Source organism: Pinus tabuliformis, chromosome 3_2 (genome assembly GCF_031772625.1).
Source record: "Pinus tabuliformis cultivar Carrire ecotype Pingquan chromosome 3_2, CPIR1, whole genome shotgun sequence".
Taxonomy (NCBI): Eukaryota; Viridiplantae; Streptophyta; class Pinopsida; order Pinales; family Pinaceae; genus Pinus; species Pinus tabuliformis.
In genome coordinates, this window is record NC_142302.1 from 383367169 (window position 1) to 383381912 (window position 14744).

At 38.8% G+C, this 14744-nt stretch overlaps 1 protein-coding gene across 1 annotated transcript; it reads right to left on the reverse strand.

Annotated features, from left to right (window-relative positions):
- Positions 1-12621: 12621 nt before the first annotated feature.
- On the reverse strand, positions 12622-13842 carry LOC149181015 (homeobox-leucine zipper protein HDG2-like). Its single transcript, XM_089414061.1, has 4 exons — positions 13791-13842; positions 13562-13663; positions 13026-13229; positions 12622-12924 (listed from the first exon to the last, which is right to left on the reverse strand). The coding sequence occupies exons 1-4, from the start codon at positions 13827-13829 to the stop codon at positions 12622-12624; spliced, it is 648 nt and encodes a 215-aa protein (XP_089270187.1). The 5' UTR covers positions 13830-13842.
- Between the last annotated feature and the right edge of the window lie 902 nt (positions 13843-14744).

Sequence of the window (14744 nt, forward strand, 5' to 3'; positions counted from 1 at the left end):
GGTCAAGCCCTAAAAGAGACCTGAACCTCAGATCAGACTATGGTGGAGGGACGAAAGGCCTAAGAAGGTTTGCTAGATTTTTGTAAAGGCAAAGCCTTTATAAACCAATTGTATAAAATGGTTTTTGGAAATGTTTGAGACCACTCAAAGCAATGATGGGACTGCACAAAGGAATTTTGTGAAAGGAGGCTATCACATCAACCCAGGAACTTGCGTGAAAAGCAATTATATTCCTCCTCCCTTACAGTGACTATTGAGAAAGTTCCAAGAAAGTAACTATCACTATTCAAAGGAATAAGAAACTTTACTCTGTAATTTCGAGATTTTTTCAATTTTAGGACTCGAACTCAGATAGTCAGATTGTTGCCACTCCTTCCATATTTCCCTGCATATTTGATTGAATGAGGCCTTCAAGCATCAATGTTGTTGGAAATAATACTGAGAGGGGGGGTGAATCAGTATTATCAGATCAATCAAACCTTTTCAATGCTCAGAAACATATACGCTACTTCAGTTAAGTAAAACAGCGTGTACACGCTACTGTGACTAAATAAAACAGCGTATAAGCAGAAAACTCATAACTTAGTTAGCTTATTCTTCAGTTAAGTTCATCAGGACATTATTCAGCACATTAACAGTAAGCAGATGCAGTATAACAGAACGGATCAAAAGCCACACACATGAACACCAAGATATAAGGTGGAAACCCAATGTGGGTGAAAACCACCTGCTGCAAGTTATCTCTATCCTTCTTTAAGAAACTTCAGTTTACAATCTTTTGTACTGGTGCAGCCTTATACCAGTACGCAGGCTACAACCTGCAGAAGGCTACAACCTTCTCTCGTTCTCCAAACTTCCTTGGAAGGGAGCTCCAACCCCCTTTGTTCTTGTACTAGCCAAGATACTAGTACATAGGTGCTGACCTACAATCTTCTTTTCTTCAGGTATCACCTTTCATACATTTTCAGACTTGAATATTCCTGAAGCACAACATTACAATCTGAAGACCACAATTCATTCAATTTCCACAACAGATCATTGAAGCATAAAACAACCAAACTCTGAATCACTGAACCACTGAACCCTGTCAATCACCAGTTATCAGAACACAGAGCAGACTACAGAACTCTGCAATAACTGTCAGACCTCACTGTAAACCCAAAAACAAGCTTCAAAAGATATACGCTACTTCAAGGAGCCAAACCCGCGTATACACGCTCTTTTACCGAATCCAACCTGCGTACAGATCTAAAAATAAACTTTCTCAATTTTCAGCTGTACCAGACATTAGTTAGACCCAGAACATAGCATTGCGACAATATCCAGATCTAGAAATAAGCATAATCAACCATATCATGATAGTGCATTTCAAACCATTAGATCCCGATCTATCCTTAGATCTAGTCTTCCATCAACCAATGTGATCTCTCCTTGGCTTAGATCAAGCAACCCAGCACCTGCAAATCAGATCTCTTTCACTCTTAGATATTCAAGCCCTTGTCGAAAGATGATTTTGCCTAATGATCTTCTTCTCCTTATATAGTCTTAGGCCTAGCTAAATACCAAGAGCCAAAACCATAGTAACACAATACCATCAACTTCAAAACTAGGGATCGACACGCCCGTCGAGACACAATGGTCCGAAACCATAGGCACAACTTCCAAGGACTAACCACCATGGACCAAAGGAACCTTTCCACATACACGCGCTTTTTATGAATATAACTAGCGTGTACACGCGACTTGGGCTTAACGAAACGGCGTGTATGAGCTTCCTTGGCATGCTGTACTGAGATCTGTCTTCTGATTAAGTTGCCATCACCTGTACCAACCTCTGAGCATCTGTACCATCCTCTGAGTGAGTTGCCATCAAGGACAACACTTGAATCATAATGCCAACAATCTCCCCCTTTGGACTTGATGGCAACCACCACACCAAGTCACTCTCCCCCTTTGACATCAAGGGCAAAGGGCTGTGCTCCCCCTGAGGACATGCTGATACCTCTGCTTGGCTGTGCTGACAAGAACCAAGATTTATACACCATAAGGGACCTTCCTATCACCAAAAGACTCAATACATACATCCATACTCCCTACCAAGAGGGGACATATCAGAAACAACCCATTATATTACAGCATTCATCCCAGGCATAGTGGGGAAACCAACATAGGCCGTTACATGACCTTGACACCATAAAAGAGATAGGACAAGAGAGATACATGACATAGAGACAACAGATCTAGACCAAGACTTAGGAAAGACACCAGCAGCATCTGATAAACATCTTGTTAGATCAGCAACCAGAATTTCTTTCTGAGCTCCTTCTCCTGAAACCAACAACCAAAACATCTGAATGCCAACAATGCTTTATGAGACTTTTGAGCTGCTCCCCCTGAACCTGTGCCTGTTGCACTCCCTGAACTGTGCCTGAAGAATTCTGACATTCCTATTGTTGTTCAGAACTTCAGAGTTTTCCCTTGCTGTTCAGAACTTCATATACGCGTTTTATCCTCTATAAAACAGCGTATGTACGCGGATATTCTTTCTGCAACAAGCGTCCAGCATACACGCGACTTACCCACCATGAATCCACGTGTATACGCTCATATCCCTTCCGTAACCTGCGTATACCAACTTTTCTGTAGAACAAACAAACTTCAACAACCAGATGAAGCATCAACTACTCCCAGCTTTTGTCTGAGATATTCAAAAGTTTCCCTGGGCAGTGGTTTTGTGAGAATATCAGCAACTTGCTCCTTAGAAGGAACATACTCCAACTTGACCTTCTGCTCAAGCACTTGTTCCCGAAGAAAATGGTACTTGATTGGTATGTGCTTGGTCTTTGAGTGCATGACAGGATTCTTTGAAATGCTGATTGCACTTGTATTATCACATAAGATAGAGACAGGTGGAGTGCAAGTGATTTGAAAGTCCTGCAAGGTCTGCATCATCCAAAGAAGTTGTGTGCAACAAGATGCTGCAGCCACATATTCTGCTTCAGCTGTAGATAAGGCAATCGAACTTTGTTTCTTGCTGAACCAAGATACTAATCTGGAACCCATGAAGAAAGCACCTCCACTTGTGCTTTTCCTATCATCCACACTTCCAGCCCAATCTGCATCTGTGTAAGCATGAAGAGTGAGATCAGTATTTCTAGGATACCATAAGCCATAGTTTTGGGTCCCTTGAAGATATTTGAAGATTCTTTTGACTGCCTGAAGATGAGTTTCCTTTGGGTTGGCTTGAAATCTTCCAACCATTCCTACTGCATGTGTAATATCTGGTCGAGTACCTGTCAAATAAAGCAAACTCCCAATCATGGATCTATAAGTGGGTTGGTGAACTGCTGCTGATTCATCATTTGCACTGAGGCTGCATCCTGTAACCATGGGTGTACATACTGGCTTTGACTCTTCCATGCCATACTTCTTCAAGATCTGCTTGAGGTATTTGGTTTGAGACAAGAAGATACCTCCTTCATTTTGTTGGATTTGCAATCCAAGAAAATATGTCAATTCTCCAAGAAGTGACATTTCGAATTCTTTCTGCATAACCAAGGCAAAGTTTTGACTCATGGTCTCTTCATTGCTGCCAAAAATAATATCATCTACATAAACAACAAGGATTAGCAATTTGTTATTTTCAACTTTTATATAGAGATTGCTATCTGCTGATCCTTTTGAAAAGCCTTGTTGGTGAAGATATTTGTCCAACCGATAGTACCAAGCCCTTGGAGCTTGTTTGAGCCCATAGAGTGCCTTTTTCAATCTGCATACAAGGTTTGGATCATTTCCAAGAATGAACCCATCTGGCTGCTCAATATATACTTCTTCTTCTAAGTCTCCATTTAGGAAGGCTGATTTCACGTCCATTTGAAATACCTTGAAGTTTTGAAAGCTTGAGAGAGCAAGGAACATTCAGATGGCCTCTAGTCTTGCCACAGGAGCAAAGGTCTCTTCAAAATCTATTCCTTCTTGCTGTGCATACCCTTTACAAACAAGTCTGGCCTTGTTTCTAATTACTTCTCCATTTTCATTTAACTTATTCTTGAAGACCCATTTTGTTCCTATTACATTCTTATCTTTTGGTCTAGGAACTAATTCCCAAGTGTTGTTCCTTTCGATTTGCTCAAGTTCTTCATCCATTGCTTTGACCCAACATTCATCTTTGCATGCTTCTGTCACATTTTGTGGTTCAATGGAGGAGAGTAGAGCCAAGTAGCTTGAAGCTTCTGCAAGTGTCCTTCTTGTTTGTACTCCTGCTTCTTTCTGCCCCACAATCTGAGTTTCTGGATGGTTCTTTTGGACATATCTGGATGGAGTCTTCTCTTCTATTCTTGTCTGCTCCTCTGGTTCTTCTTGAGATTCTTCTTCTTCTTGAGGTTCATCATTTCGCCTTTGAGAGTAACCTTCATCTTCTTCAATGTCTTCATGATGAACTTGCCTAGGAATATATCCCTTCTCATCAACCACTATATCAATACTGTCAACAATTCTGCGAAGTCTTTTATTGTAGCACTTGTATGCTTTGCTATGTGGAGAATAACCAAGAAGAATGCCCTCATCTGCTCTAGGTTCAAGTTTTCCAAGTTGCTCATCAGTATTCTTAATATAACATTTGCTCCCAAAGATTTTGAAATGCTTCACGGAAGGAGTTTTACCACTCCAAAGCTCATGAGGTGTTTGAGTGCTGTTTACTCGGACATTTGTTTTGTTAAGAATGATAACAGCAGCATGTGCAGCTTCACCCCAGAAGGTTGCAGGAGTACCTGATTCATCGAGCATGGCACGAGCCATTTGTTGGATAGTTCTGTTCATTCTTTCCACAACCCCATTTTGCTGAGGAGTTCTAGCTGTAGAGAATTCTCTTCTTATCCCATGTTCATCGCAGAAATCGAAAAATTCATTTGATGTGAACTCCCCACCTCTGTCAGATCTGAGGCACTTAATTTTGTGTCCTGATTCATTTTCAGCCAATGCTTTGAAGGATTTGAATTTTTCGAATGCTTCATCTTTGTGCTTCATAAGCCCTAACCAAACAAACCTTGAGAAATCATCAATGAATAATATCAGATATTCTTCTCCTCGAGGTGTCCTTTTTCTAAATGGACCACATACATCTGTATGGACTAGCTCAAGAGGCAAGCTAGCTGATCCTTCCTTTTCTGGAAAGTTAGTTCTGGTTTGCTTTCCAAACTGACAAGATTTGCATATAGTGTTGTCTGGAATTTTGATATCTGGAAGATCGCGAACTGCCTGATATTTGCATGCTTTTCTTATTTGTGAGAAGCTTAGATGTCCCAACCTTCGATGCCATAGCCAGTGCTCTTCATCCTTGCTAAGATAGCATTGTTGTTGTCCTTCTTCAAATATGTACAGATTATTTGGAGTTCTTTTGCCTTTGAGAACTGTTTTACCTGTATCAAGATCACGAACAAGACATCCATTCGATCTGAAAATAACCTCGGTTTTTTGATCACACATCTGACTGACACTTAGAAGATTATGCTTCAATCCATCAACATACAAAACATTTCCAGCCTTGACCTTTTCTTTCAAAGGAGCAATACCTTTTCCTTTTATAGTTGCAGGAGTATCATTTCCAAAAGAAACTTTTTTTCCCTTTTCTAAAGTAGAATAAGATTCAAGTTTTTCTTTATCACCTGTCATATGTTTCGAACATCCACTGTCAATGTACCATAGATTTTCCTGTCCTTCTGCATAAAACGCTATCCCACATCTTTCTGTCTGAGGTTCTTTTATTCTCCATTTTTTGGTGCTCGTGGCTTGTTCCTTTTTCTCCTGAAACCTGCTCCTGCATTCAGATTCTTTATGACCAAAATTATTGCAAATAGAACATTCAACTTCATTTTCAAGAACCGAAAAGTTGTTATAGGTCCTCTTTGTAATCCCTGTCATACTTCTTTGTTTTTGAGCTTCCCTAGTCATGATTGTTTTATATGCAACACATTGAGCTGCTTTGTGACCAAAGTTATGGCAAGAAAAGCATTGTCCATTGAAGAAGCTTCTGCGGTTATTGAATCTACCAGCCAACTGATTGTGATTTCTATTTTCATCTATTCTTGTGCCAAACTGAGAAGATTTTACCTGTGGTTGGTTGTAGCTTTTGTTCACCCTTAAGAAGGATTGTCCCTGATAGTTTCTGTTTGTAATTCGTCCCTGCTTTACCTGATTATCTTCATTGTTCTTCTGCTCATTTCTTCTTGCTGCATCAAGATAACTCTTTGAGGTGGATGCTTTAGAGGTTTCTCCATTATAGCCCAAACCTGTCTTGTTTAGAGGAGACCGCTGCACATTGATAATCTCATCCAAAGTTTCAGATCCTTTGACAAACTTAAGATTAATAGCTTTTGTTTTCTCAATTTCTTTTCTGAGACCAACAATTTCACCTTCTAGTTTTTCAAGATGTTTTTCCTTTTCATCAATTTGAAATTGCAAAGTATCAATGATCACACTCTTTTCTTCTATGCATCTCTTGAGTCTAGTAATTTCATTATAGAGATTATCCACATCTACAGCATCCTCATAATCATCATCTTCAAATGCCATTAATAGCTTATATTTATTACCTTGTTCATCTTCATCACTGTTTGATAAGCCATCACTATCTTCATGGGTGTAGTAGCTTTTCTTATTTGCACTTTGTTTCTTATTCCATCTAGCAGGTTCTTTTCCTTTATCTTTATTAGGACATTTTGCAGCATAATGACCTACTCTTCCACAAGCAAAGCATTTGAAAGGTAGCTTACCTCTGAACCTTCCAGCACCCCTTTGAAGATTTCTGACAAAATTTGATTCTTCTTCCTCTTCTTCTGGAACATGGCTTGCCTCATAGTAATCTTCTTTTCCTGATGCCTTAAAAGCAGCTTCCCTTCTGTCTGATGGACCTCCCTTTCTCATTTCATAAGCAGTTAGAATTCCATGTAACTGAGACATAGTGAGAACTTTGAGATTTTCCTTTTCTTCTATTGCAGATACTTTAGATTCAAACTTGGGGGATAATGATCTTAGAATCTTTGAAACTACTATAGTCTCTTTTATTTCTTCACCTAAATTTTTCATACAATTAACAATCTCGTCTACCCGAAGAAAATAATTTGCCACACTTTCATCATTATACATCTTGAGAGTCTCATATTGAATCCTGAGAGTTTGAAGTTTAGCTTCCTTTACCTGTTCATCTCCTTCATAGCTAGTGATCATTTTGTCCCATATCTCTTTTGCTGATTTGAAGTGCATGACCTTCATGAATTCTGTTTGGGATATACTTCCTAATAGAGTACTGACTGCTTTTGCATTTGTTTCATATGTCTTTTTCTCAGCTGGATCTGTAGGAGTAACTGAAGGAAAAGCATAGCCTGTTTCTACAATGTTCCAAACTTCTGTACCAAGAGATTGAAGATATGCAGTAACTCTTACCTTCCAATAATTGAAATTTGTTCCATCAAAAACCGGTGGCCTGATTGATGCTTCTTTCTCGTAGTTGCTCATGATGAATGATCTACCTTCAAGCGATCAAGCTTCCTGAAGGACCTGCTCTGATACCAATTGTTGGAAATAATACTGAGAGGGGGGGTGAATCAGTATTATCAGATCAATCAAACCTTTTCAATGCTCAGAAACATATACGCTACTTCAGTTAAGTAAAACAGCGTGTACACGCTACTGTGACTAAATAAAACAGCGTATAAGCAGAAAACTCATAACTTAGTTAGCTTATTCTTCAGTTAAGTTCATCAGGACATTATTCAGCACATTAACAGTAAGCAGATGCAGTATAACAGAACGGATCAAAAGCCACACACATGAACACCAAGATATAAGGTGGAAACCCAATGTGGGTGAAAACCACCTGCTGCAAGTTATCTCTATCCTTCTTTAAGAAACTTCAGTTTACAATCTTTTGTACTGGTGCAGCCTTATACCAGTACGCAGGCTACAACCTGCAGAAGGCTACAACCTTCTCTCGTTCTCCAAACTTCCTTGGAAGGGAGCTCCAACCCCCTTTGTTCTTGTACTAGCCAAGATACTAGTACATAGGTGCTGACCTACAATCTTCTTTTCTTCAGGTATCACCTTTCATACATTTTCAGACTTGAATATTCCTGAAGCACAACATTACAATCTGAAGACCACAATTCATTCAATTTCCACAACAGATCATTGAAGCATAAAACAACCAAACTCTGAATCACTGAACCACTGAACCCTGTCAATCACCAGTTATCAGAACACAGAGCAGACTACAGAACTCTGCAATAACTGTCAGACCTCACTGTAAACCCAAAAACAAGCTTCAAAAGATATACGCTACTTCAAGGAGCCAAACCCGCGTATACACGCTCTTTTACCGAATCCAACCTGCGTACAGATCTAAAAATAAACTTTCTCAATTTTCAGCTGTACCAGACATTAGTTAGACCCAGAACATAGCATTGCGACAATATCCAGATCTAGAAATAAGCATAATCAACCATATCATGATAGTGCATTTCAAACCATTAGATCCCGATCTATCCTTAGATCTAGTCTTCCATCAACCAATGTGATCTCTCCTTGGCTTAGATCAAGCAACCCAGCACCTGCAAATCAGATCTCTTTCACTCTTAGATATTCAAGCCCTTGTCGAAAGATGATTTTGCCTAATGATCTTCTTCTCCTTATATAGTCTTAGGCCTAGCTAAATACCAAGAGCCAAAACCATAGTAACACAATACCATCAACTTCAAAACTAGGGATCGACACGCCCGTCGAGACACAATGGTCCGAAACCATAGGCACAACTTCCAAGGACTAACCACCATGGACCAAAGGAACCTTTCCACATACACGCGCTTTTTATGAATATAACTAGCGTGTACACGCGACTTGGGCTTAACGAAACGGCGTGTATGAGCTTCCTTGGCATGCTGTACTGAGATCTGTCTTCTGATTAAGTTGCCATCACCTGTACCAACCTCTGAGCATCTGTACCATCCTCTGAGTGAGTTGCCATCAAGGACAACACTTGAATCATAATGCCAACAAATGTACCATTACAAGGCAGCATGGCCCGTTGGCAGAGAAAGTAAGTTGTGAGCTGAACATCCCATGGCTGAACACCGTGGCAGCACCTATCTCCTATGTAGCATGTGCATTAAACTGCAACCCTTGAAAGCACGTTGGCTCATGAGGAGTAGGGTTACTGACTAATGATTGATCCACATACATGGTGGACCAATTTTTGTTGAAGTTTATGATTAAATGGATTGGAATTGTAGAGCCTGATTGGCACTGATGGACTCAGTAAGTAAACAAATAATTTGGCTGTAATTGTATTTGTAGATTTTGATAGCATAGAAGGATTCAGTAACAAACAACTTACTGCACTTGAATTATGCCAGTTGTGACATACAATTTTCTCAATCAAAGAAACAAGAATATTTTTAGAAATGAGGGCCAAGGTCGTTATTAAATGCAGATTCTACATAACAGATAGGTAGAGCCAATGTCTTTAAATGAGATTTTTTGGAGTTTCCTAGTGAAAAAATTTGTGGCCAAATCTTGATTTGTGTTGTTTAAACTGGTTTTTTAATTGCATATATAGATTCAACACCCTCAAAAATCTCTGGGGCACTTTCTTTGTGAAGAGTTCACCTAGACAGCTTGTGATTTCAATGAATCCCTAGCAGATTTTAGACAAATTTAATAAGAAAACTTTCCAAAAAATCACATTTAAAACTATTAGAATCTAAAAATATCTTGCAATCCTAAAAATAAGAGCAAGTTCAAACCATTAACCTTGTTGTTATCTTCCAGATTCCTGATATATATAAAAAAATGCCCATGGTTGCCCCTATAAACAACATTTGCTCACCTGAAAACAAAGCACTGCTATCAAAGAGAGGGGAGACTGCACGAATCACAAACAAACGAAAGAGACTGTTAAAAATTGTTGCTTGTTGCAGATTTTGTTTCTTTCTTGCTTGCAGTTATAGTATCTGTCCTTACCTTTGAGCATATTGGCTGTGAGATAAGAAGTGAAGAGAAGCGGAGGACACCATTAAAGCAGCAGTAGCAAAGGAGGTTTCGATTGGGGTGACCTGGGAACACATCCACATTACTCTAAACTCTTGATCTCTCCATTAGTCCTGTGAATGTGTTGCAAGGTCACCCCAGTCGAGCTTGCTCTGTCTCATTTATTCATGTGAGCCCAATATACAGGGGAAACCCTTTCTGAAACTGCGTTAATGAATGTCTGTAATTTATAATTTATTGAAATGAGATTGATAAAGAAGGAGAAAGGAACCGAAATCTGGTAGTACAAGCAATACACTTGAAGTGCAGATATGGCCCTAAGATTTATGTTGAGTTAGGTCGAAATTAGATGGTTTCACACACTGTCGGTGGAAGCAATGAAAGGGCTTAATCTCCTCCATATTTAGGTTGAAAGGACAGCGCCATGATGGGAGGTCAGTATGAAATTGCAATGTATGGAATGTACTCCAGTACTATTTTTACTAGGAAAAATTGAATAGTACAAACAATAATACTTTATTATAACAATAGAACGAATTGAAGTATAGTAAGGTTTGAAGGTGTCAAAGCCAGTGTGAATGCTGACGTGTCTAACAGTGACTATTGAGACTATGACATTAGCCAGGGACTTGCACACCAAAACCCAAAACCGGTTTCTGGCCCGATAAATCTTTTGTTCATGGATGATATGTTATAAATCATATACATTTCACAACTTGCTTGACCACGGTAAGATAAGCACCGTACCTACCTAATGTATAAAAGAAGACTGATAAGCAAGAGGGGGGGCAGGCAGTCCACTGCCAAAGTGATGGTTGCTGTAATTAGTAGAGGAATTGTAAGAACCGTGCTCTAATATGTCTGATTTTGAGTCTGAGTCAGTAAAGAAAAATGCTCAAATGTAACTATGTGCTCCTTCAGCAACCATGATGTGATGGTGACTTGGGAGCTCCACAGGCAATTTGTGAATTTCTAACCATTACATTAACCCACTTGCAACTTCTCTCGGTAATTCCTTCCTTGCATCTCTATTAGATACTTAATAGACATTTTAACATAGGATAATGTATAAAACACAGGGAGAACATCAAGGTCTACAATGGAATTTATTGTGAGTATTAAAATGTTTAGATATTTGTTTTCAGATATTCTAATATAATCCCACTGCAGCAGAGTGAGGTACAAATGTTGGAGAATTCCCAAAACAAAAAATACTTGTGCCATTTTGACTTCTTTTGAAGTTGAAAATTCTTCAGAGAAATAATCCCAACAGCAATGTTAAGATACACATAATAATCCAAAAATAGGGACATCCAGTTATGCCACTGCAGTAAGATCACCTGAAATATCACATAGAAAACAGCCACAAACCAAAGATCGCTCATGTGGCATGGCACTGAAACCGTTTACAATGTTAGTAACAAAGTGAGGAAGGATACTATGACATTAGCCAAGGACTTGCACACCAAAACCAGTTTCTGGCCTGATAAATCTTTTGTTCACGGATGATATGTTATAAACAATATACATTTCACATTTTGCATACGTATAGAAGTTCAGTTCAACTAAACTTAACAGAAAGGAAGTATATCTCTAGGTGATAATGACAACTCTTCCATGTTACACTTAAGCTCAGTACCTTGTAAGGATTTTGTGCTAGAGGGTGCAGATTTGTGTAATAGTAGATAAAAATCAACTCTCTAATACCATTTTTAAATATTTCTAATAAATTTTTATATTTCTAAATCGAATTCCATGAATTTGCCAGAATTCTTAATTCCATTGCTAATTTGCAAATAGTTGCACACATATGTTATTGCAGTTTAGGGTGGGATAACTGTGTACACTGTTCCAGGTGGGAGAAATCTGTGCATAGATTGATAAAGGAAAAAAAACCACTTGCTATTTAGAAAAAATACCAAAAAAAGTCGTGAAAATAAATTAATATAAATACATACTGGCCTTGATTTTTTAACCATTAAAAAAAATTAGCATTTATTTTTGTTCAATATAATATAAAATAACAAACAAACATCTTCAATGAAACGAGATTCGAAAGAAGGAAAATCTTGAAATTGAAACTATGTGGCATGTAAGTTGTCTGAAATTTGAATATACAAACTGAAATTAATGAACATCAGTGACATTATTTCGTCAAAGCTCTACTCGTTGGAGCCAATGCACAATATATTCGTTCACAAATTCCAAATACATTCAAAGGACACACAATAAATAGACCAAACGCAGAAGATAGTCTTCCACAATTATTCAGAAATCTGAATCCCCTTAGAGGCGAGGTAAGGTGCACTAGTCTATTGCCTATGCCAATGCCAATGGGTCTAGCATGTCTAAAGGTTAAATATACCATCCATGAATGTGGGAAACCATCCTTCCGAAGGGTTTCCTAGCACCATTAAGTTAATGAATTCAAACAAATCAAAGCTAGTGAATTCCAACAAACCTAAATTGATGGAATGAAACAAAACAAAGCTACTGAATTCCAACAAAGCTAGATTGATGGAATGAAATGGAGTGATTCCATGCTTACGTGCGTATTCAGGGGCCAGATAATCGTCTAACATATCATCTAATGGTGCAAAGTAATGACACGTAGGCAGAGAGCAAAGTTGATTTCAGAGGGGAACGCCTTACGGCGTAAATATTTTTGGATGAAAATAGATTCATAGTAATGGAATATAAGGTTGATAGGTAACAATGTTTACCAGTCGTATCTGCATTTACTTCCATGAGAGCTAGACGTTGGCATTGGTGCTGCAGTGCTGAGAGCCAACGCTGAGATCCAAACGCCAATCCGGAGCTGACCACAGAATGATACACGGAGTCCACACCTCTATGGTCATAATCGATGTGCTCTACCCAGGTAACCTGTTATAAACAGTTAATGAGTCAGGCAGCAATGAAAACCTGTAGGCAAGGAACCATGGATATTAATTCGATAACATGGAATAATTGTTATGAGCAATTACATTTGAACAATTGCCAGGGAGGTCTTGAATTATTAATCCCGATGGCTGCCTCTTGCAATTCACCGGAATTGAGTTCTCCACTAAACTGTCTGCAGAAACATCTACGACGGCCCAGACTCCTGCACCAAGCTGCTGGCAGAACCTTAAGAAATACAATTCTCTAAGCGGACCAAGCGGTGAGAGAGCATGGAGCTCCATATACATCTGTTATGACATTCAGTATATCTAATGAGATTCTACCTTCTGCATCGATAAAGAAATATGTATAATTCGCTTCACAAATAAACTATTCTAGAGACCATTACTAAGCTTTAGAAAAGTAAAAATATTTAAATTTCTAATTCAAAGCTAAAGCGTTTTTAATCTAAATCCTGGACTTAAATAATGAGAAAATACTTGATTTTCCAATTCAAAGTTAAAATGTTTTTAATCTAATATCCTTGAATTAAATAATGAGGCCTAATCTAATTAGGTATTTTAGAGCATTTCACTTCCCTCTGTAACAATACTCAGATCTGAATAAAAGATTAACATACCAGTTGGAGTTTGCCGTTCATGGTATCCCCTACACCATCGCATAAGACCTCCAAGGTCGTGGCTCTGGAAACAATTGATGCGAACATTTCCGAATAACGGTTCTGAATTGTATACGAAAGTTCAGTTAGTTAGTTCAACCGTGTATAGAGTAGCAGTAGTTAGAAATCGATCAAGTAGGCAAGAAGATGAAATGGTGGTGGTACAATCAGTGGTTGTTTGCTTACATACCGAATTCATAAGTATCTCCACCAGATCCATGCTATTCATAAGCACGGTGGCAACACCTCTGCTTCCCTCAGTTCGGGATGCCACCTCTGCTTCCCTCAGTTCGGTATCCCAGCGGTTTCGGACCATTGGCCGTCGGGAATTGGCGAAAATATTCATCATGGTTGAGCGTTTCCTTTATCCCATCGTGAGGAATTTTGATCCAGAAAGGTTGTTGCATTCCAGCCATTCTGATGAGTTCATTCATGGATGCCACGGCAAGTTCTTTTACGGATGATTTGTCAATCCCACTTGGACTTGATCCGTGTCGGCCTGCAACATCGACAGTGGAAAGCCCGTCCAGGGAATTGAAAGCAGGATTTACACGATTGATGACACCAGCACTACCAGTAGCCAGAATCCTAGCTTAACTTCAAACCAATACCTTGAAACAAAAAATAAGAGTTTGCTTAGTTTTAATCATAGTTACCAAATTCGGCCGAATCGGCTTGAAAAATTCGAATATTCGACAGTTCGATTCGGTTCGGTGATTAATACGGTTAAATTCGGTTCGGTTCGGTGATTGGTTTCTATAATAGAAGTGACGTGGATGGGCTTGGTATTAGATGAGCCTCGTTGTTGAAGTGACGTGGATGGGCTTGGTATTAGTGAGCCTCGTAGTAGTATTTCCAACTATTAGAGAACATTTCTAATTTCCCTTGCTTGGATAGAAGTGACGTGGATGGGCTTGGTATTAGATGAGCCTCGTAGTTGAAGTGACGCGGATGGGCTTGGTATTAGATGAGCCTCGTAGTAGTATTTCCAACTATTAGAGAACATTTCTAATTTCCCTTGCTCGGATAGAGAAAACAAAAATGGAAAATATCAGTGAAATTAAGAAAAATCTATTTTTTCAATTTTTTATTTAGGAAAAAAACAAAAAATAAGTGAAAGTATCTTATTCTTTCACTGTTATAA

What these genes read in the sequence shown, in the direction of transcription:
- LOC149181015 (XM_089414061.1), bottom strand. Translation starts at nt 13,829, where the DNA reads ATGAATAGCATGGATCTGGTGGAGATACTTATGAATTCG. An exon ending in TGGAGATACTTATGAATTCG is followed by an intron (nt 13,664 to 13,790) that starts GTATGTAAGCAA and finishes TATACAATTCAG; the next exon opens with AACCGTTATTCGGAAATGTT. An exon ending in TGAACGGCAAACTCCAACTG is followed by an intron (nt 13,230 to 13,561) that starts GTATGTTAATCT and finishes ATGTCATAACAG; the next exon opens with ATGTATATGGAGCTCCATGC.